At 30.5% G+C, this 22,973-nt stretch overlaps 3 protein-coding genes across 5 annotated transcripts in view; all 3 read right to left on the bottom strand.

The window, feature by feature from the left end:
• Positions 1 to 22,973, bottom strand: part of LOC125812543 (phenylacetaldehyde reductase-like) — a 186,777-nt gene that overhangs the window by 15,065 nt on the left and 148,739 nt on the right. The gene's annotated exons all lie outside the window — the stretch shown is intronic.
• LOC125812544 (phenylacetaldehyde reductase-like) overlaps positions 1 to 22,973 on the bottom strand; it is a 140,267-nt gene that overhangs the window by 3,921 nt on the left and 113,373 nt on the right. The window contains exon 2 of the mRNA XM_049492025.1: positions 930 to 1,062. Within this exon, the coding sequence (XP_049347982.1) occupies positions 930 to 1,041 (112 nt within the window). The 5' untranslated portion in view covers positions 1,042 to 1,062. The remainder of the gene's footprint in view (positions 1 to 929; positions 1,063 to 22,973) is intronic.
• LOC125812531 (probable NAD kinase 1) overlaps positions 10,095 to 22,973 on the bottom strand; it is a 129,195-nt gene continuing 116,316 nt past the window's right edge. For 2 of the 3 annotated variants that reach the window (XM_049492005.1, XM_049492004.1), the window contains exons 2-12: positions 18,530 to 18,584; positions 16,528 to 16,675; positions 16,315 to 16,434; positions 15,302 to 15,495; positions 14,469 to 14,582; positions 14,198 to 14,292; positions 12,680 to 12,786; positions 12,099 to 12,172; positions 11,905 to 11,983; positions 11,366 to 11,673; positions 10,095 to 10,626 (exon numbers count right to left, since the gene is read on the bottom strand). In XM_049492005.1, coding sequence (XP_049347962.1) covers positions 10,318 to 10,626; positions 11,366 to 11,673; positions 11,905 to 11,983; positions 12,099 to 12,172; positions 12,680 to 12,786; positions 14,198 to 14,292; positions 14,469 to 14,582; positions 15,302 to 15,495; positions 16,315 to 16,434; positions 16,528 to 16,675; positions 18,530 to 18,577 — 1,596 coding nt within the window. In that variant the 5' untranslated portion in view covers positions 18,578 to 18,584 and the 3' untranslated portion in view covers positions 10,095 to 10,317. The remainder of the gene's footprint in view (positions 10,627 to 11,365; positions 11,674 to 11,904; positions 11,984 to 12,098; positions 12,173 to 12,679; positions 12,787 to 14,197; positions 14,293 to 14,468; positions 14,583 to 15,301; positions 15,496 to 16,314; positions 16,435 to 16,527; positions 16,676 to 18,529; positions 18,585 to 22,973) is intronic. The other variant, XM_049492006.1, reaches the window with a different exon arrangement.

The raw sequence follows: 22,973 nt of genomic DNA, 5'->3' as shown, positions 1-22,973 counted from the left end.
TCTCAGACTTGTAGTACTCTTCAAATTTTTTTAAAAAAAATTATCCTAGATTATCTAAAAGAACTTAAACTACACAAATTGAACACCAAATCATTCAAATGTGTGTATGCCATGAAAATAAAAAAGATCACAAATGATCATCTGCAGGTGGATTCAAAGAATAATTAAAAAAAGTACACTAATAGAACACAACATAAAAGCACTAAACAGGGTCAAACTAGCTTACAATCACTTTCACTTTATCTACACGTTTACACCGAGTATAGTATTGTTGTTCTTACCATCCAACAATTAAATACTACTATTATATTATTAAACCTGTCATTCTCAGAAAACTATTTGAACAGTAAAATTTAAAAAAAAAATAAAACAAACCCAGAAAGCAAAGCATAAATATCAACAATTTGAATGTTCTCAGACTTCTAGTACTCTTCAAATTAAAAAAAAATAATTATCCCATTGAACACCAAACTCAAAAAGATCACAAATGATCATCTGCAGGTGGATTCAAATAATAATAAAAAATAGTATTACATTAATAGAACACAAAAGAGAGGCATTAAGCAAGGGTCAAACTAGCTTACAAACACTTTCGCTTTATCTACACGTTTAGGGCATAAACAAACCATCTTAGCCTAACTCAACACTAAATAAATTACTACATTACATAGCTATTTCTGAAATAGCCTCTCTACATCTACAAGCTAAGATCCGTCTACATTCTACCCTCTCAGACCCCACCTTGTCGAACTACACTTAGCATCGATGTATTTGCCCTAGCTTATCTAAAAAAAAAACTAAAATTACAGAAATTAAACACCAAATCCTTCAAATGCACATATGCGATGAAAAAACAAAAAGATCACAAATGATCAGATAACTTTAGAATCCAATTTTCAGTATTCTGAAAGAGATAAAAGAGTACAAACTGGGATCGCGAACAGTGGCTTTGACAGTATAACCACGCTGAAGCAAAAATTTGACTAGCCATGAAGCTATGTAGCCTGAAGCTCCAGTTACACACACTGTTTTCGTCGCCATTTTTTTGAGCTCTCTCTATCTATCTTCACGTAACAACACACTGTGTGTAGAAGACTGAGTGGTGTGAAAGCCGACAAAAGCTATATTTATAGGGAAGGAAATATTTTCCGTGCGTTTTATATTACTCGGTCCATGTTGAACTGATATATAAAATTATGGTAGATTTTACACAAATTTAATAGTGTTATTATATTTCTATTTTTTTTTAAATTATAAAAATTCCTTAAATTTGGTGGAATCTGGATACATCCCAAAACGTTCTAATATATCGCGTCTTAGTTTGGGATACATCCCTCAAAGTCCTGATACATCGCATCTCAGTTTCAAATACACCACTTAACGTCCTGATACATTGTATAAAGTGGTGTATCCGACTGATACATCGCGTAGAGTAACGTCTCAATACATCATGTACATTCCACTACATCGTAATTTGATGTATCTGACTAATACATCGCGTAAAGTGATGTATCTGACCGGTACATCGGGTAAAGTGATGTATCCGACCGATACATTGCGTAAAGTGATGTAGCCGACTGATACATCACGTAAAGTAGAGATTTTTGTAGTTTTTTTTAAATGATATGAAATTTTAAAGAGTATAATAAAATAAATTATATATTTAGGTAATATTTCCATCAATGTATCTTTTAACTTGGTCTTATTTCATATTTATATACTTCAACTTACACAAATAGACACTTGAACTTGTATAAAATTAAATCTATACACATGAGTTCTACATGACATAATACACATAAGTCACCATATAGGCTTCACATTCAGTGGCGGAGTTAGAAATTTTATTAAGAATTTCTAATAATAATGGTGTGTGGCTGTCAAAATAAAAAAAAATCATGATATTTGGGGTTTGAACCTGAAACTCCTTCATTCAAATAGACATCCATTACCAATGCGCCAAAGGCATGACTTTTGTAAAAAGTGTCCAATTTTAAATATATATCCTTTAAATGTAGAATTTGATATATATATATATATATATATATATATATATATATATATATATATACAACGTAATTTTTCGACGAATGGTGTCCAATTGAACACCCTGGGATGGTTGTGGCTACGCCACTGCTCACATTATCATATAAGATTCCACATAAAACATGCGTATCTATTTATTTAATTTTATATAAATTTAAGTATCTCTTGACAAAAGGAACCTAACGTTGAATACTAGGTTTTTTGGTCTCTTACGTACGATACTTTATTAAATGGAACACTTCAATTTTGCTTGGTATATATAATAAATGAAATAGAAATAACTTTTCCTTGAAAAGATGTCTTTACAAAGACAAGTTTAGCTTTAAAAAAATTTGACCAGAACAAATAATGCTTTAAAAAAGTTAGGTAGTGGCTTTTATAGTTGGGGATATAAAGGAGTGATTATTTATCTTATGTAGTTATCAAGTTGGACTTTTTTACAGTTTAAAATAAGTAATTAAATAGCTTAATGTTTAAGAGAGTTGTTAAAATTTCTTCTATATTATCTTTTATTTACAATATTTTAGGTTATAATTTTAAAAAAGCTAATTGTTCATATTGGTAATTTTATTTTAAATTATTTTATATTTTTAAGAATAGTTTGAGAATAACTAAAAGGGCAAAAATGGAAAGTGATGTTCAATTTATGTCCTAAACTTATTTTTTTCTTAATGAAATGCATTGCCTCAACAATTCACTTATTTTGAAATGGATGAAGTAATAAAGAACAATAACGAAGAATGTTTTTTTGATAATAAAAGATTTATTCATTAAAATAGTTAAGATGTTGTAAACATATTTATATTATAGTGAATATCGAAGATTTCTTTGGAGAAAACTAAGGAATCCTAGTTGAAGATCAAATTAGTTTTTCCCTATAAATAAAGGATTTTCTGCATTATAATTCATATCTAAATATACCTCAAACTTGTATATCACTCTCGAGAAATAAGAAGTCTTTTTTTTCTTTTACTTTATTATTCTTATTCTCATTGATTTATATATTTGGTCCTTACTAGAATTAATAACACAATGAGGACCAAATTCATTTTTGAAAATGTAAATTTATTTTCCAACAGCATTTGTAACATTTTGAAAGGTGGAACAATGAAAGCATTCATAACTGATGAACTTTTATATATTTTTTGTCCGTTAATAAACATTATTCCTATATATATAATTTTACTGGGTAAAAATCTAAACATGCATCAAAATTAAGGGTGGCAGAATAAGCAATTTATATGAGTATCTATTTAAATTATTCATTTTAAATGAATAAGGTATTCAACTAATTTAAAATGGATAAAAAAAATATGTCAAACTTATATTATTCATTTAAAAGTGAATAGTTAAATGAATAAAATAATTTAAAAAGTACATTTATCCAAAAAAAAAAATGATATTAATATTTTTTTGAGGTGTAGATAATCCGGTTAGAGAGGGTGGGGTTGGGTGGAATAAGGAAAAAATCTAATTTTCTTTCAGAAAATAAATTATTTTTTCAGAAAATATCCGTTTTGTCGATATTTATGATAATATTTTTAATTATAATTTGATTTAAAAATATAAAAATATACTTTTAAAAAAAAACGGGTTGGCCCGGCAAAACATGTAGCCCACGTACTTGTGGATTGGGTTGACCATTTTCTGAACCCACAAAAAAAATAAGTCAGCTCAGCGTAGCCCGTCAAATTTCAAAGTATGTATGAATTAGTCCGGATAGGATAAGTCAGTTCATATTAACATCTCTAGGTGGAGGGTGGACAGGCGGGGGGTTGGGTGCCGGGAGAGGGGTGGGGGTGATAAAAAAATAATTTTTAAAAGTTTTAATTTTTTTGTTCTGTGTGAGAGGGAATGAAGAGTGAGATAGAAGATTTTGCTTTTGAAGCTTTTAACATGATCCTTCTTATAACATGAATATCTATATTTACTCATATTATTTATTTGTAACTCATTTTTATTCATTTAAAATATGAATCGAGTTGAGATTTTATCTATTTTTGTTTAACTCGTTTTTGATCGATTTATATTCGACTCGTTGTCACTTCTAATTAAAATAAATAATTAAAAAAATAGAACAATAATGTTTTATTATACTTTTTACAATATAGTCTGAACAAAGATCACTCCAAACAGACAATTCTCATCCTTGCCGTCTAATAATTAATAAATACTACAATATTATTAAACTAGTCTAAATGTTTCAACAGTTAAAAAATTGAAACTTTAAAACAAACCCACTATTCAAAAATAAAAACATTAGCCCTAGCTTATCTAAAAAAAAAAAAAAAACTAAAATTACACAAATTAAAGAAAAATTGACCAAAATGGTCATTACTATATGGGTAATACTTTATTTTGATCCTTAATATATTTCACTTGATTGAAATAGTTCTTAATATATAAGAAAAGTGTTCAGTTTAGTCCTTAATGTATTTCATTTGATTGAAATGATCCTTAATATATAACAAAAGTTGTTCATTTTGATCCTTTACCCTAAATCTAATAGATTTACATTAAAAAAAAAGAGATTAAATTTAACTATAAAACCCTACTATAGATATTGAAATTTTGTGGACTCTACAAGACGCGTTCAATTTGATTTGAACTTTACAAGTTGTATTTAGTTCCCATTAGGATTCTTGGAGGATACTCAACCATAAACCTTAATTCATGCATATATAAATGGTACTATATTCCTTTTAAAAGGCATCTGGAAAATTCCGCAAATTCACAAATAATTTATAGAGCTATCAAATCCAAATCATACTAGTTAGAGAAATACGTCACTAACGGCCCTCGAGTCATGAAGATTGTATGCGATAAGAATCACCTCGAATCATGGAAATCTTATGCGAGAAGAATCAAGGGATGAACAAAATTGTACTCACAATCTTGATCAATAAAATTATGTTTCTTCCTTTTTTATTTATGATGGCAATTTATTTTGTCACTTTAAAATTCGTTGCAACAAATTGACACGCATAGTGGGACCAAATCTGTCATTTATCTCTTCTCTTATAAATCAAATCTACAAATCTGAAGCCGCAAAGGTGGAAAAATGATAATTAGTACTTCAACCCTCGTCTTTGAGTTTCATTAAGTCTCCCCTCCGACAAGCCTTGAAGCAGTCTAACATTTGTAGACATTGAAATTTCGCAGGACTCTATAAAACATGTTCAATTTGATTTGGACTCTACAAGATGTGTCCAATTCCCATTAGGATTCTTAGAGGCTATTCAACCCTAAACCGTAATACATATCTATACAAATTCATAGAATATTCATAGACAGATTAAAATCAATTATCCTAGTTTAAGAAATACGCCACAAACGGTATAAATCATATGAGAGAGGAATCAAGAAATCATTAGATTTGTACTCATAATCTTGATCAATAAACTTATATATCTTTAAATTTTATTCGTAATTATAATTTATTTTCTATCACTTTAAAATCCATTTTTCAGTATTCTTGCAAGTGAAATGAATAAAAAAAAAAAATAGAGAGAGAGAGTGTACAAACTGGGATCACGAACAGTGGCTTTGACAGTATAACCACGCTGAAGCAAAAACTTCACCAACCATGAAGCTATGTAACCTGAAACTCCTGTTACACACACTGTTTTTGTCGCCATTTTTTACTCACTGTGAACAGACTGAGTGGTGTGAGAAGGCCAACAAAAGATGTATTTATAGGAAAGAGAAAAAAATATGCACTTCTTTTTTTATTTTTTATTTTCCACTCGGTGTTGAATTCGCGCTGGAAAATCCAATATTGGGGGTAAAGCGCTCCTAACAAAAGTGACTCAGTACCCAAGGAGTAGGAATGACAATGGAGTGGGGTGAATGTGGGGTGGGGGATTTAAGGCTATGTGGGGCGGGGAGGGTTTAAGATTGTGTGGTGCGGGTTGAAGTGGGTTTTTTAAAAATTAATGTGGGGCGGGGTGGGTTGCGGGAATATGTGATTTTATGTGGGTTCAAACTTAATTTTAACTTTTTACATGTTATAAAAATGATAGAGCATTATTTATTAAGATAATTTCATTAAAGCTACTAACCTATTCAAGATAAAAAATGAAAATGGTTCAATAAAAAATAATACAATTTCTTACATGTTTCCCAATTGACCTCTAAAAAATAAAATTTTAACTCACTATCCTATTAAATTAATACAACTTAATGAAAAAATGAATTTATTTTTATGATTTTTATTTTTAGTATCAAACATACCTGGAAAAAGAAAATATTAAAACAATTATGCGGGGCGGGTTTATGCGGGGCGGGGTGGGGCGGGTTAAATTTTTTATGGGTTAAGCTCAACCCACACCGCCCCCGCCCTACACCGCCCCATTGCCATCCCTACAAGGAGGTTCGAACTCGAGACTTCTTGGATAAAGATGAAGGAGTACTTACCACTCTATCACAATCAATATGAACTTTGTTTTATATTACTCAGTCTATGTTGAACTAACTGATACTTTTTAAAAAATAGGAAAATTAAATGGTTACGCAAACATAAACTAGTCAATTAGTCATCATAGAGATAATATTAGTTAATTACCATTCACAACATAATTATGTGGATTGAGATTTCGAGTTTGTATAATTCGCATGTTTGTATAATTCAAAATTTGTATAACTGTTTAAAGTTCAAATGTTTATGTTTATATAAATTCGTTATTTCAAATTTATACAAAAATAACTCAATTATACAAACATACCCTCGAATTATACAAACGAGACAACTTAAACTGTAGCTACAACCCGTAAATATATAAACTATAACTATGGAGCATAATTAAGTTTATTATAGTGACTATTTGCGAAAATCCCCCCCCAAAAATAGTATTACTGATGATTTAAAATACGTGTCAACTTAACTCATTTCTTATCTATTATTTCTCCCGTTTCGATTTATGTGTCATTATTTAGATTTCACGTTCCTTAAGAAATTAAGTAAATTTAGTGTTATGACTATAATTAATGATAAGAGTAAATTAGGAACTAAGTGTAAAATTATTCATTGATTTCATAAAGTGGACAAGTATTGTTAGACATCTCAAAATAGTATAATGGATAACTATTATTGAACGGATATATGGAGTATTATATACTCCTCCGTTTCTATTTACTTGTTAAATAATTTTTAATTTGATTTTTTTTACTTGTTATTATTGACAGATTAAAGGAAGGACATATTTTTTTCTTCATATTACACCCTCAATTTATTAATATTGAGTTAATGTCTTTGAAAAATGTAGTAAGTAAATATGTTTAAGACTATCAATTAATATGGATAAAATGGTAAACACATTATATCAATCATTATTTTCTTAATAGTTGTGTCAAGTCAAAATTTGACAAGTAAAAAAGGAAGGAGGGAGTATTAAAAAAATTACTCCATCTGTTCAATCGGCTATTGACTTGACACACACCTTAAGAAAATAATAAATAATTGGGGTCATATTACTATGATATCATTTTACTTTATTTTTGAGAAATGTGTTAGATAATAAATCGTACTCCCTTTGTTAAACAGTATTTGTCCACTATTGACTTTGCACAATTATTAAAAAACTATAAATAGAAGAGTGATTTTACTATATTACCCTTTGAATATAATAACTATAATGTCTTGAAAAATATAATAGAGAAACAACTATAGTTAATAATAAGGGTAAATTAGAAACAAAGTGTTGAATATATCCCAAAATAATATAGTAGACAACTATTACTAAACGGAAGGAATATTATATTTATTCATATACTTTCTGTAAAAGGTTATGTTTATTCTTTATCATAATTGTTTTGATATATTTATCTTTTATCATTCAATTTTAGGTTTATATCATCCTTGAGTAGTTTATTTTCATGTTTTTACGCTTATTATTGATGTGGTGTCTATGTAAATATATTTTTATTCTAATAAAAATTGTTCTTAATATAATTTTTTTACTCAACTCAATATATTTATCTGATTTAATCATTGCTAGCCTTCATTAACAACTATCATCGATCATCACCATTGTCAATTCTTATAATTTACCATCATTTATCATTATCACTAGCAATTATTTAAGATCATTACTATTAACTATCGTTATTATAACATCATAATATTAAATATGTATTTAAATTCAGATATCTAAATTTTAATATATATTTTAATATTTTTAAATTTAAACATCTTAATAAAAATAAATGGAGCCTAAAAAGATCATGGCGGCTAAGGAGAAATTGACAGAAGGAACATAACATTGATTTATTATTATAATAACATCATAATATAAAATATATATTTAAATTCAGATATCTAAATTTTAATAGATATTTTATTATTTATATTAAACATCTTCATAAAACATAAATGGAAACTTTAAAAAAAAATTCGTGGCGGCTAAGAAGAATTGATTGAAGGAACATAATGTTGATTTATTATTGTAACATCATATGATATTGAATATGTATATAAATTTCAGATATCTATAATTTTAATATTATTTTATTATTTTAAATTTAAACATCTTAATAAAAATAAACGGAGACTAAAAGAACCGCGACGGCTAAGGAAGAATTGATAGAAGGAAGGAATTATTATTTTAACATTATAATATTAAATATATATTTAATTTCAAAATCTTAATAAAAACAAATGGAGCCCAAAAAACCGCAGCGGCTATGGAGGAATTGATAGAAGGGACATAACGTTGAATGCTTGCTTTTTTGGTCTCTTACGTACGATAGTTTAATTCTTAGAAATAACTTTTTTCTTGAAAAATATTTTTACAAAAATAATTACAAATTTTAAAAAGTTTGACCAAAAAAGAGCTATAAAAAAGTTTGGTAGTGGCTTTTATAGTTGGAGATATAATATAAAGGGGTAATTATTGAATTGTTGTGTTAATGCGTTAAGAAAAAAAGTATCGATCCAATGTATATTTATTAAGAAAAAAAAGTTCAAGACGTAATTGGATGTCATTTTTTATTTTCACTCTTTTAGTTATTTTCAAATTATTCTTAAAAATATAAATAATTCAAAGTAAAATCATAAATATAAACGATCAACTCTCTTAAAATCATCACCTAAAAAATATATATGACTTATGAGGAGAAAAATGAAAAAAAAAAAAAAAAAACTCAATAACCCTCTTAAATATTGGACAATTCACTTATTTTGAACTAAAAAAACTCAACTATTTATTTATTTTGGAATGGAAAAAGTAATAAAGAATGAAAATAACGATGACATAAAGATGAGAACAAATAGATTTAATGACTGTCTATTTTAAAAATAGTTTTAGTCAAATTTGATCTAATATATACTCCTCCACAATAAAGTACAATTATGACTTTACACTTTTTCGTGGAATAAGATATCTACTTACACTCTCCCCTCTTCAAACACCACTTATAAAAATATACTAAATATATTATTTATCGTTAGTCAAAGATTTAAACGTTAGGTAAATGAAAGGATACCACTAAATGTGACAGATCCAAAATTGAAGTCCCAATTGGAATCAAAAGCAAAAAACATCACTTCTCTATTTCAGAAAAAAATCAAGTTGGTTATAAATTTTTCTTATTATTTATTATTTATTTGCTAAAATTGAGTAATTTTTTTTTTAAAAATACTCGAGTTGATTATAAATTATGAACTAATGAATAAGCCCTATTATTGGTTATTGAAACACTAATGACTTTCTAAAAAAGAGTTTGTCTTGTTGATCGAGTGCTAGGAATTTCACGAAAAGTGTCAAAAAAAGGAAAAAAAAATTATTGTTAGTGAGATTTTGTCGAAAGGGGAATTTCACGAAGGGTCTCTAGAATATGCTATTTAATCACTTCGTGTATCATTTTACATTTTCCGACGAAGAGTGTCTAATTGGATACCCTAACTATAACATAGCTACGCTCCTGAACACGAAGGATGAAAGCGAGTCAGTATGCCAATTCCTCATTTGCAAATCAGCCCTTCCCGTTGGTTCTATTTCACTCACTTGTCAATACGCGAAAAATTCGCGTAAAAATAACCATACAAAAAATGGTACAAACTTCCTTCTATATTCTTATTATTATGATTATATGTGTAAGTTACAAACAACAATAAAGCACCTAAAGTTGAGACTCATCATCCACATAGTTAATTCTACATTTGAACTTATATATATATAGGTGTATATATGTATCATGATCGCTCTGCTTCAAATCAAGACATATTCGGAAAACCTCTCATTTCCTTATCAGATAAAGGATTAGAACATATGATCATGTCTCTCGAGGGCCATCGAAAGATTGCGTCTTCCTCAAATTCCAGTGAAGACCTTCGTGTATGCTACGTAAAAAGTCACTGGTGGAATCAGCTTGGCATGCAGTTGGTACAGGCCAAGTAGCCATGCTACAAACAAGGGCGTCTCCCGGTGCTAACTTTTTCCTGTCTTTTCCATCAAATGACGCCCATGCATGACCTCGACTGTTGAAAGGTACTTGTACTCGGATTGTCACATACTCGGGCAAAATGAGAGGACGAAAGGATAAAGAATGTGGGCATATAGGTGTAAAGAGGATGCCAGGAACCTGCAATATGGTTCGTAACAGTAAAATCGTTAAGGTTATAACCAACTCGAAAGACATCAAATAAAGATAACTATGGAAGAACACATTGCATCATCATTGTGCTAATTGCAAAATGAAATATTAAACATGGAAGCTAAAATCTATCTACGACAACAACATACCCAGTGTACTCCCACAAAGTGGGGACTGGGAAGGGTAGACTGTACGCAGACCTTACCCCTACCTTAAAGGTAGAGGGGTTGTTTCCGATAGACACTCGGCTTAAAATTCTATCTACATCCATTTAAAATTCAAACCCCGAAGCAAGGGCCAATAGTATGCAACTTAATATACCACTTTAAAATGAGGAACCAGAAATGGTTAAACCAGTGTTTCTTTACTTCCTTGCCTTCCAGTTTAAAGTAATCTCGCCAATTTAAGCACTAACCGAAGACAGATTTTATGGCTAATTAAGTTTTCGAAAGTCTCACTCATCCCAAGAGCTTCAAAAGTTCAACCATAAAGCATAATTTTGCATTTAATACAAATAGCTAAATCTGCAAGTTTAGGATGAATACAAAGAAGCAATGCTGACATTTGTCGTGACGTCTTAAGTTGCAGTAAAACAATTGTCAGACACGCGATAACTTATAACATCCATAACTAATACTAACCAGCAGTAGCTCATTAAGCCAAATCATGTCAGCTTGAGATAAAAGTACGGAATCGTTATATAAGTGACGAGTATGAGAGGATTTACCTGAGGATGGACCATTGATCCTCCAGCTGCAAGAGAATATGCAGTGCTTCCAGATGTTGTCGACAAAATTAAGCCATCCCCTTGAACGCAGGTAACAAAAGAATTATCGCAATAGCATTCTAGATTTGTTAAAAATGATGAAATCCCACGGTCAATTGTGACTTCGTTTAGAACAAGTATGGGCTCTTCACTATCCAGATCACTTTTAGCTGAATCTCTAATCACGTGACACTGGAGACGATGCCTCAATGTGATGCTTATGGGACCACGAAGAATTGAATCGAGATATTCCTTGTAACGCTCACTATCTGGAAATGTTAAAGCTAAACAGAGAAGAGTAATAATCATACCAATACAAAGCTACTGTCTTCTGTGTTGTATGTTTAATAGACAGGTTTATACATATATATATATATTGATAGAAGGAGCTCGCTTTCATTTCTTTTATTTCCATGTAATGATGTAATTAGAGTATCCCATTGTAGCTTGCATATACCACATATATGACCGGAAATCTTTTAAAAGGAAGAAAAGGATACAAAATGGGGTCATGAAGCCAAGAGAACCCAAAGAAAATGGGACAACGGGAGGAACTGGACCTTTGAACATCGATGCTGCCTGCAATATAAAACATGTTGCAATTATTAAACACTCTCCCGCCATGAAACATTTATCAAAACCACATGGTAGAAGATAAAATTCTAGTTAATAAAAGACAAAACTAACTACATACCCAAAGGACGGTTCCATCCCCACCAAGAGTTACAACAAGATCAACCTTTGAGTGGAGAGACATAATTTCCTTGTCTGCGACAAACAAGAAGTTGCTTTAGCAATTAGCATTATCTTTTCATACTTATAACAGATACGACGAAAACATTGTTACTATTTTAAGCTTCTCATCCACAACAGCTCTAGAGATTACATGTGCTCATTTCTACTTGATGTTGGTTGAAAGGGTAAGAGGGAATCTCTTAATAGCTGAAATTTAGGTAAGCAGAAAAGTTTTGCAAGAAAATGGTTGCTTCTCGGTTAAAATGGCGAACAAACTTAAAACTGCACAATAGTACGGTAAGATAACAAAAGCAATTAATAGATGCTTGTTTTGAGTTGTTTATCAAAAAAGGACCAGATCATCAGTAATAATTTCCACACACGAAGTTATCCATACACGAAAAGCCTAAACACAGTTCAAAATATAATGAACCCATAATCCAAGATTTGGCCACACAACATAACGTTAAAGTGAAGATTTGAAGAGTTATATACACTTTTAAGCTTACATTATAGAAAGGTAAAAGTTTTACCACTCACCATTTTCCCAAGTTTGTACAAACTGGTAGTATGATGACTCTGTTAGAAGTTCAGTGCGCACCCGCGGTTCAACGACAATGTTCAAGCTTTTCTGCTCTTTTAGCCATCTGGAGAAGAAAAGAGATAGATAAGCCTCTAATAAATTCAAACATATGTAACCAATTAAATAATTGGATAGAGGAAGATGACACAGGAAGGAATGAAATGCACAGAGTGTCATAAATTTTACACCGAACTTCGAAACTTTGTGGTTTTTCCCCCTATTTTCAACTTTATCTATGTAGCTAAGGTCAGACAATGAAAATATGAGAACTAGAAAGTGAGAAAGGAATCCAACAACACGATGATTATACGATTATATCAAAAACAAATAATTGGAGATCACTACAGGGAGGATTTTTATCAAAGGATGGATAATCATTTTAGGCATAACGAAACAAGAATAGAAGTAAACATGATTTGAGGCCTGATAAATGGTAACATCAATTATAACTATGATTTAGGAGAGAACAAGTTTTAAATCAACCAAGAATTCGTTAACCTCCTCTATATAAGGTTGCATAAAGCACCAAGAAGCAACAAAATCCTCAACATAAACCGTAATTCTCCACCATTCCATTGAAAGGATACAGAGGTCATTTATAAGCTGCACACAGTCCTCCACTAGAACTGCAAAAGAAGAATTACCATTTTTTTTGTTTATTCGTAATGGTGGCGCCCGAGCTAGCTTAAGCGCACCTCATCTATTTCAATGAGTACCAAGACAAATTACCAAATTATCCTTGATTCTTGAAACTAATCACTGAAACCTAGAATCAGCTTGTAACATTATTAATAAATGAAGAAAATCCTTAGATATGCTTCGAGGCTTTCCCATATAAAAGTAACGATTTTCTCTTCGTATTTGATTTTCATTCCAAATCATCCTTCCAAGCACAAAAATAGGTGAATCCTTCCCTTTGGGAAATGTGTATTTAAGAAGGGAGTCTATCTAACAACATTGGTATTTTGCAAAGCATACTCTGAATTTCCTATTTAGTTGATTGAAATGAGGATACCATTTTGGAAGTTCCCAAAAAAGGAAAGGACAACGCACACAAGAATTTGAGAAAAGAACCTAATGCCAGAAATGTGTTGTTTAATTATGCAGCTACACCCTACTATTTAAAAGCATAAGTTACCCGAGAGAGGATGACATTTATTACTACATCTTGCGAGGCCGAGCATGTAAGAACTATGGGAATGTCGGGTGATGAATGATGAAGAAACTCAAACTCGAATCTATGGCCATGTTAACTGATGTAACTAGTTACCTTCTGCTTGAAAGCTTTAGCTGTTAAAGGTCTATTTATCTAATTCAAGCAATTAAGAAATCATTTGACCAGTTCTATATCTGCCGAGGATAAACCTTACAAATGTTGTGCGTAAAAACATGCATTACCATTGAGTTCTAGTACATTTTTTTCACAGGAAGACCAAAAGCGTATAAAAAAGAATGATTATACTCTAATATTCTACCTGACCAATTCTGAACAAAGTATTCTAACATCAGTTGAATTTGGCTTTGTCAATATAAGCACTGTTTGTGGGGGAGATTCCCACTTCAAAGAAATCTGAAAAAAAGAAAGAACAAACAAATGATTCCCCGCTCAGACACAAGTGTTTTTCGATAAGTTTGTTTAGCGGAAAGTAAATTTTAAAGCAACAGTAAAAAGAAAGCCTAAGGTATTCATTTGAAGTTCTGTTATCATGGGCAAACAAGGCAAGAAAACTGTAAAATTAGACGGACCTGTTTACTGCTGCGTTCAGCAGTTGTTATGTTTCCTTTTTCAAAAGAGACAATATCGTGTTTTTTCTGATCACTTTTTTCACCTTTGCAACACCATGACAACTTGAATGATGCCTGTTTCATTAAAAGAATTATTAATAGGCAATATTCCAAGAGTAAACCATAAAAGCATTAGAATATAAGAAATAGGACACGGGACAGAAAGATCTTGTCTCGTGCCACACATGCTGAAGTTCATTCTGCATTCAACATTGAAATGGAGCTAAATAAAGCACAACAATTCAACGACATTGGAAGATCTTGCAACAATTACAGCCTCAAAGTAAGCAATAGCTGTCAAATGTGGCAGGATATTTACACAGTGCTCGGAGAAGTATATTTCACACCAACATTTTTTTTTGGGGGTATACAGCCAAGTAATTTGTATAACTAACAAAATCAGTACTTCTAGGAGTCTGTCACAACTGGAGGACACTTATAGGGAAGCCCGGAGCACTAAGCTTCCGCTATGCACGAAGTCCAAGGAAGGGACTGACCACAAGAGTCTATTGTACACAACCTTACCCTACATTTCTGCAAGAGACTGTTTCCACAGTTCGAACTCGTGACCTCTTGGTCACATGACAACAACTTAATTAACCAGTTACACCAAGACTTCCCTTCAACAATGAGGAAACTTAAACTATTTAAATCATTTACAACATGAAATATATATATATCTAAAATCTAGTGAGGACAAAGCAAGCATATTCACACTAACTAATTCACGGCAGACAAAAGTTGAGCAACAAGGAAAGTTGTAGTGCAAACACAATAGGTCTACATGGATCTACCTTTCTGGTCATCTTGTTTGGAACAACACTGGCATCATGATCATGTTCTCCATCACGAAGAACCTGATGAGAGCAAATTCCATGCTCCCCACAACACCTGTCGGATTTCTTCACAGCACCATCTGATAGTAAAGGTTTGTTTGTCAAGTGTACGACTCGCCCATTCTCATCCAAATGCTTCTCTGGTGGCATTGCTACAGTGGAAGCCAACATATTTTACCATAAAGCAAGGCTTTTTCTAACAAACGTAATTCGATAGAAAGCATGTAGTGCTTCAAGAATGATAAAATGAGGAATAATACTTTAACCACAGTTTTCTCAACTCTTTCTACTGTATAGATTGCAGGACTGATTTATGACCTTTTACGACCACACTTTGCTTCAATGTAGTTACTTATCATTTTTAGAGAAAGAAATTAGATGACCAATGTTGTACTAATTAGAGACCAAATTACCCTTTCATCTTCAATTCATTTCTTTGATTCTCCTAGAATCGCTCCCAACTCGTCCATAGATACTTATAATATTTCATTTTACAAAATAAAAAAATAGAGGATTCGGCAAGAACATCTAAGCTAGCATTTTAGTAATCGATGTTCCTAATAGGAAGATTTTGGGATCATCATTGCATTGATAAAGATTTTATTACTTTACAAGAAAAAGCAGTAGATAATAATTTAGGCTATAATGTCTAAGCAAGCATTTTAGTAATCGGTGTTCCTAACACTAGAAAGATATTGGGATCATCATTGCCTTGATAAGATTTTATTACTTTGTGAGAAAAAGTAGTAGATAAGAGTAACAGTTTGTTTGAAATGGTGAAGGGCATCAAAATGTAGACACGATTATTAATGGATCCGGTAATCATGAAGAATAGGAATGGTGATCAGAGACGAGAGAAACTGAGATTGAGATGCAACCAGTGCACAACACAAAAATAAATTTCAGCTGTAGGCAACTGCTGCCAAATCGTGTACTTTATAGTAACACAAAAGTCCTCTTTGGGAGAGTACCTTTATTCTCTAACTGCAAATTATGCGTCCTCTCCAATTCATATTTACGCTTCCATTCAGAAGCCTCAGCTTGTGCAGAAGCCTTCCCTTCAGCAGCTTGTCTTAGTGCCTTTGCGACAGCTAATAAATTAAAGAGTAAAAAAAATTGTATCATATACTGTAGAAAATTCCAAACATTGCCAAATAATTAATCATAGTAAAAGCAGCTCATACTTCTCAAAGCCTCAGCAAACTCAATCAGATGATCATCAATCCCATGAAGAATAGGCTGTTGAATAAGTTCTTCTACAGCCTTCTCAGAATTCAACATGGCAAGTGAATCGCTAAACGTGTTTTCCAGTGGCAGAACACTAGCATTTCCCTATTTAGAAGTGGCCAGAAGTATTGCAGGATGTTAGAGAGCCAAAGACAACGAGTAATGTACAAAACACAGTATCAATGTCTAATACACAAGGAAGCGACGTAGATATAATAGAACATCAGAATCTCAACAAACAAGAGGTGTTGCATTCATAGAAGAAGGTTATTCATGATACGTGCTGTCCAAGAAGTATGTCGATTATTGTTTTTAGTGAAATGCAATAGGCAAGAAAGGGCTTCAACATACTTCGTGTACAACAGTACTCATGCAACATTTCATAGATGATGTTTTTAAGAAAAAAATATAAAAATAAACGAACATACCCTCATAGGTGATGTTAGTATTCTGGTTTTAGTTTAAACAATATCTAAACCTTAAAAAGGAGATAAAACTTAAAAAACTGTAAGATCGCATGATTCCATCTTGTATCTTTTTCCTTCCCTGTATCTCGTACTTCTAGTCATTATTTTCTTTTTGTTGACAAGAGAACCCGCAGCCGCTACTCATTATTAATACTAAATTACCATAAAACATTATCTTAAAATCAGATGCATACAACACGATTATCTTCATTTCAAGAAACAAATTGAAAACAAAAGTGGAGTCTCTCCAAATATTTTGATCATGACTTGGTTATAACATGAAAATAGGTTTGCACTATAGAACAATCTATCAAATGTAATAGGGAAAGTTCATCAACAAGCTGTGAGAATAAATAGAGTGAAATGATTTGAACCCAACCCAAAACCATAACGTAATAAATGGAGTCGCGCACAACCATTACATTTCAGAAATATAGTAAAAAGTTACTATATATCTCTCATGCTCTTCTGCACATGTAACTCGTTTTAGGATTGACATGTCTACTAATGATTTTTTTTCTCTTTAGGGGATCAACGAGCTTAATTCTTCGGAGTTTGAAGTGGCCGACATACTAAAACGTAAGCCTGGAGCAGAGCTAATCAGTCAATAAGTTCAGTAAAGAAAGAAAATGCAAGAGTTAATGAGAACAGACTTGCCAATGAGCATTCAAACTCAAAGTCTTAAGACATTGGATAGATTAGCCATTAGGAGGATCCAATAGTTCAATTGATCATCGAAATTGCTTGACACAACAATGAAATTGCTCAAAAAGTGTCCACCTTAGCCGTTCCAATTTAGCAAGAAAAAAGTCAATCACCCCGCTTCCACCGTGCTTGGTGGGACTCAGTGACGGAGCCACAAGGGGTGTCAAACAACACCCTTTCCCGGAAAATTACACTATTTAGCTAGGTCAATTTTTTTTATGCCTATACTATATGTTGACTTCCCTATGAGACATATATTGTGACACCCCCTTAATAAAAATCCTGACTCTACCACCGACGGAGCTAATACCCCCAAAACATCTCCCTCGATAACAAGACTTGTCATTAATGCATATAAAAACTTCCAATCACCATGATTATTTCGTAAATCAATAATTCAACTATCTCAATCACCCAGAAGAAACAACTAGAAATCATTTCTATATGTCATTGACTTGTAGATCAGCAAAAACTACACATTCTAACAAAATCTACTCCCTCTGTCCCAATTTACGTGGCACAGTTCAAGTTTCGAGATTCAAAGTCCTAAGCTCTAACAAATGCCTGGAAACCACGTAAAAAATACTATAAATCACAACAATTAACAACTTAGTTGACTTGTGAAATGATCAATGATGATTTTCTATATTTAGTCCACAATTGAGCTAAAACCAAACAATTTTCCATTCAATAGAACTAGAAATTCAGTTAAATTCAACAGATTTCATATTGGAAAAATAAATTAAAAACTCAACCAAAAATAAAAAAGGGGGTGGGGTAAGCTTACATTAGAGGTGTGTTTGTTTGGAGACATAGGAGTCTGTTTCATTGACATGAAAAATCAAGAATTCACCAAACACCTCTCTCCTTCTCTCTCTTAAACTATCTCTTTCTCTCTCTACTGAAAATATATCAGTTACAACTTAAGGGATGTTGAAACACACATATACATACAATCAATATATATATATAAGAGGGGGTGGGGTGGGTTGGGGGGCTAGGGGTAAAAAGGGAAATTTGGGTATAGAAGAAAGAAGGTGGTGGGGGCCTATTATAGACGCGTGGGAAGTCAAGGAGACAAGTAGATTTATTTTTTTATATTTTTTTTGGTGTGTTGATCTTTGCATTGTGTTTGGTCAAACTCCTATTTACTCATGAAAAGTCCCTACTAATTGGAATTTTACACTTTTTGGACTTTTTTTTTAAAAAGTTTTGGATTAGCAAGATTTTTTTAGCTCACTCACATTGACTAGAGTTTTTAACTCAATGAGTTTTAACATGTTTTATCGTGAGTCGAGAATTTATTAAAAATAACTTTTTTTTATTTTTTTCATCTTTGAGATAGAGGTAAGGTTTTATGTTCTCTTTATTTTTTTCAAATCACACTTTGTGGAACTACACTGTATATTGTATGTTATTGTTTTTGAGTACTCTTTACTTTTTTTAGATCACACTTCATGGAACTACACTGTATGTTGTTGTTGTTGTTGTTTTGTTGTTTTTGGGTCCTCTTTGCTTTTTTCATATCACACTTCGTGGAACTACATTGTATGTTGTTGTTGTTGTTTTTTAATTCTAGTCCTCTTTGCTTTTTTCAGATCACACTTCGTGGAACTACACTGTATGTTGTTGTTATTTACTTCTCCTTTTATCTTGACTAGAGATTTTAACTCAATGAGTTTTAAGAGTCGTGGATCGAGAGTCTATCGAAAACAATCTCTTTATTCCATGTACCTTTGAGTCTCCTTTATCTTGACTAGAGTTTTTAAATCAATGAGTTTTAAGACTTTTCGTCGTGGGTCGAGAGTCTATTTAAAACAATCTCTTTATTCCATGTACCTTTGAGATAAAGGTAAGGTTTGTGTCCCCATTACTTTTTTCATATCACATTTTGTAGAACTACACTGTATATTATTGTTGTTGTTGAGTTTTAACACTTTTGTTTACATCTCCTCTACTTTGACTAGAGTTTTTAGCTCAATGAGTTTTACCACCTTTGTCTTGAGCGGAGGATCTAACGGAGATAGAACCTCTACTTTACTTTTGAGATTAAATTAAGATATGTGTACATCTACTTTTCTTAAATTTCGCTTATTTCGATTCAGATTCTTTACCTCATTGACCGACATTACAATAGGTGTATGAGTTAGGGAGCGACTACTTGGTTTTTACTCGAGATTACAACTGATTATGTTATTATTATTATTGGTATTATTAAGCTTTAAAACTTTTGTATTTTTGTATATGTAATCTTCTAGAAGTATATAGTTTTTGGTTAGTTCAAAGTTTAGATAGACATATAATATTGACTTGTTCTTCAAAGTATACTTGCTTAGGTCCCTATAATTCATACACAATCTCCATGTTTCATACATAGTGGCTTTTTAAAATGATTTTGTGGCAATTATTTAACGATAATAAAAAATATGATATTTATAATTAACATTTTATATAAATGTCGTTAAAGGCTTTAACGACTCTCGATGTAATGACATTAATTCAATCGTCGCTAAATAGTTTTGTGACAATAAATATTATCGTTAAAAGGGAAATTTATTACCACTAAATACCTCATTGGTATAATGAAGTAATTTACCAGATAAATATGTACTACTTAATAGCTTTCATTAATGATTGCAATTTGTATAATGAAGTAATTTATAGTACAAATTAAATTTGTTACACAACATTTAATTACTTGACTGAATAAATTAACTAAATAACTCTCATAATCACCTTTGAGAGTCAATTCCCTAAATGGTCACCAAAGTTGAGGGAATTGCCTTGAAATATCATTTATGTTTCATTTAGGACCAAAATATCACTCAACTATCACTATTTTCCTCCAAATATACTTGACACTTCAAAACCCTCACTCTCTCCTAATTGGCATGACATGTCATTAAGAATTTTTTTTAAATAATCGACTAATTTAATTCATCAAACTCATTTAACTAAAATAATGATCGTATTTTTAAAAAAAAAAAAGAATATTAGTTTATTAAGAATAAATTTTCATACTTAAGAATCTTTGATCATAATTAATTTTTTTTTATTTTTTTATGTTATGAAGAATAGGTTTTTACAACGTACTATAATATCATCAATTTTGAATATTTATAAACATGTACATTCAAAAAAAAATATTGATATACAAATCACTCATGAATGCTAACTTACATCAATTAATCATAAATTGTATAATGAATAAATAATATTAAAGGTCAATTAACGGTTACAATAATATTAATCGAGTACTTTGAAATTCATGCGTACCATTTTATTATATTTTTTGAAAAAACAGAAAGTGAATAATATCATATTTTTTATCCAAAAACAAATACTAAATGGCTCAAAAGTCTTCTTCTATTCTAGTTGATATTTCATGTCATTAAATCATCATTTTAAAAAATAATAGACCTATTTAATTCATCAAACTTATGTCTCTACAAAACAAATATATAAATTACATGAGAATTTATGAAGATTATTAAAAAAAAAAATCCTAATTCCTTTATATATTTTTACCAAACAAAATTCAATGAAAAAATTTCTTTGTGCAATTATTACCTGGTAATTTTTAAAATTCCTAAGTAAATTATTCAAAAAATTTAAGCAATTTTTTTCATAAGAATATTCAAATAAATTTGTAAGGTTGACAAAAAAGTTGGTAAGAAAGAGAAAATTATTATTTAACTTTTTTTAATTTAAATTTTTATTCTATATTATATTATATTTTAACTTCTCATACAATTAAACACCAATATATATTCTTATATCATCCCAAATTCATGAAATACAAGTAATAATTAATTGAATTGCCTATTTTAATTCAATAATATACATATTATATGAGATTAGTATGTTGATAAATAAAGATCAAAATTTTATTTTCTAATATAAATATTATTCACTTTCTATTTTCTTTTCAAAGAAAGATATTATTGTAAGTATATATGGATTTCAAAGCACCCAATTAATTATTTTTTAATAGTTAATAGATCTTCAATATTATTGATCCATTAAATAATATATGATTCATTGATGTAAGTTGACATTCATAAGTGATTTATATATCAATATTTTTTGAATATGTTTTCTCATAATTATTCAAGATTGATGACATTATGGTAAGTTTTAAAAAATTATTCTTCACAGCATAAAAAAATAAAAAATTTAACTATGATAAAAGATTATTAAGTATGAAAATTTATTCTTAATAAACTAATATTCTTTTTTTTAAAAAATACGATCATTATTTTAGTTAAATGAGTTTGATGAATTAAATTAGTCTATTATTTAACAAAAATTCTTAATGATATGTCATGCCAATTAGGAGAGAGTGAGGCTTTTGAAGTGCCAAGTATATTTGGAGGAAAATAGTGATAATTGAGTGATATTTTGGTCCTAAATGAAACATAAATGATATTTCAAGGCAATTCCCTCAACTTGGGTGACCATTTAGGGAATTGACTCTCACCTTTGATTGACATGGGAACTAATTAGTAACTAGCTTCATTAGAAGAAAATAAAGATATATGGTGATTTAAGAGATTTTTTTCGATAATCATGATCTATATCGACATAAATTATAATAGTCAAAATGTCATGTACTTTACTAAAGTTCAATCATATCGTGTGATAACAAGATATTTTAATTAAAATATTGAAGAAAAATTATAATTTTGAGAAGAAAAAAATCAAAAGATTAATAATGAAGACCATATTGACATGTTTACAAAGTTTCTTTCATTTACTACGTCCAAACATTGCTTTAATTGAAGTGGAGAAAGGATGACTTGACTAGTTGTTAAGTCAAATAATTTGGAAAACTTATAGTCTCTTTTTCATATTGTATTTAAATTTTAGTTTTTTTGCTTGGTGTTTGAAATTATATCAAGGTCTCATTAAATTTGGATTTAACTTGCATCAGAAAATCTCATATTGAGAATAAAAATGCTCTTTAATAAAGGTGACTTCGTTTGAAGTTGAAATTTTAATTAAAATGAATGAGTACTTACCATACTATCACGTCTAATGGTATATTTCTTAAAATTTATTATAGTAGTTTATTTATATGGCCTTCAAACTTGACCTTGGCTTTGGTTATGTCATGTTCTTCTTTCTACTTTGAATTTTTCCAAGTTGATTTAAGTTTTTAATGTAACTGCTCCAAACAATTAATGACCTTTGAAATTTTAATCTTTAGTTTTGAAATCCATACACATTAA

The sequence above is a fragment of the Solanum verrucosum genome, unplaced genomic scaffold, assembly GCF_900185275.1.
Source record: "Solanum verrucosum unplaced genomic scaffold, falcon-dt-bn FXZP01000120.1, whole genome shotgun sequence".
NCBI classification, from domain to species: Eukaryota; Viridiplantae; Streptophyta; class Magnoliopsida; order Solanales; family Solanaceae; genus Solanum; species Solanum verrucosum.
This window is presented reverse-complemented; position numbering and strand designations above follow the sequence as displayed.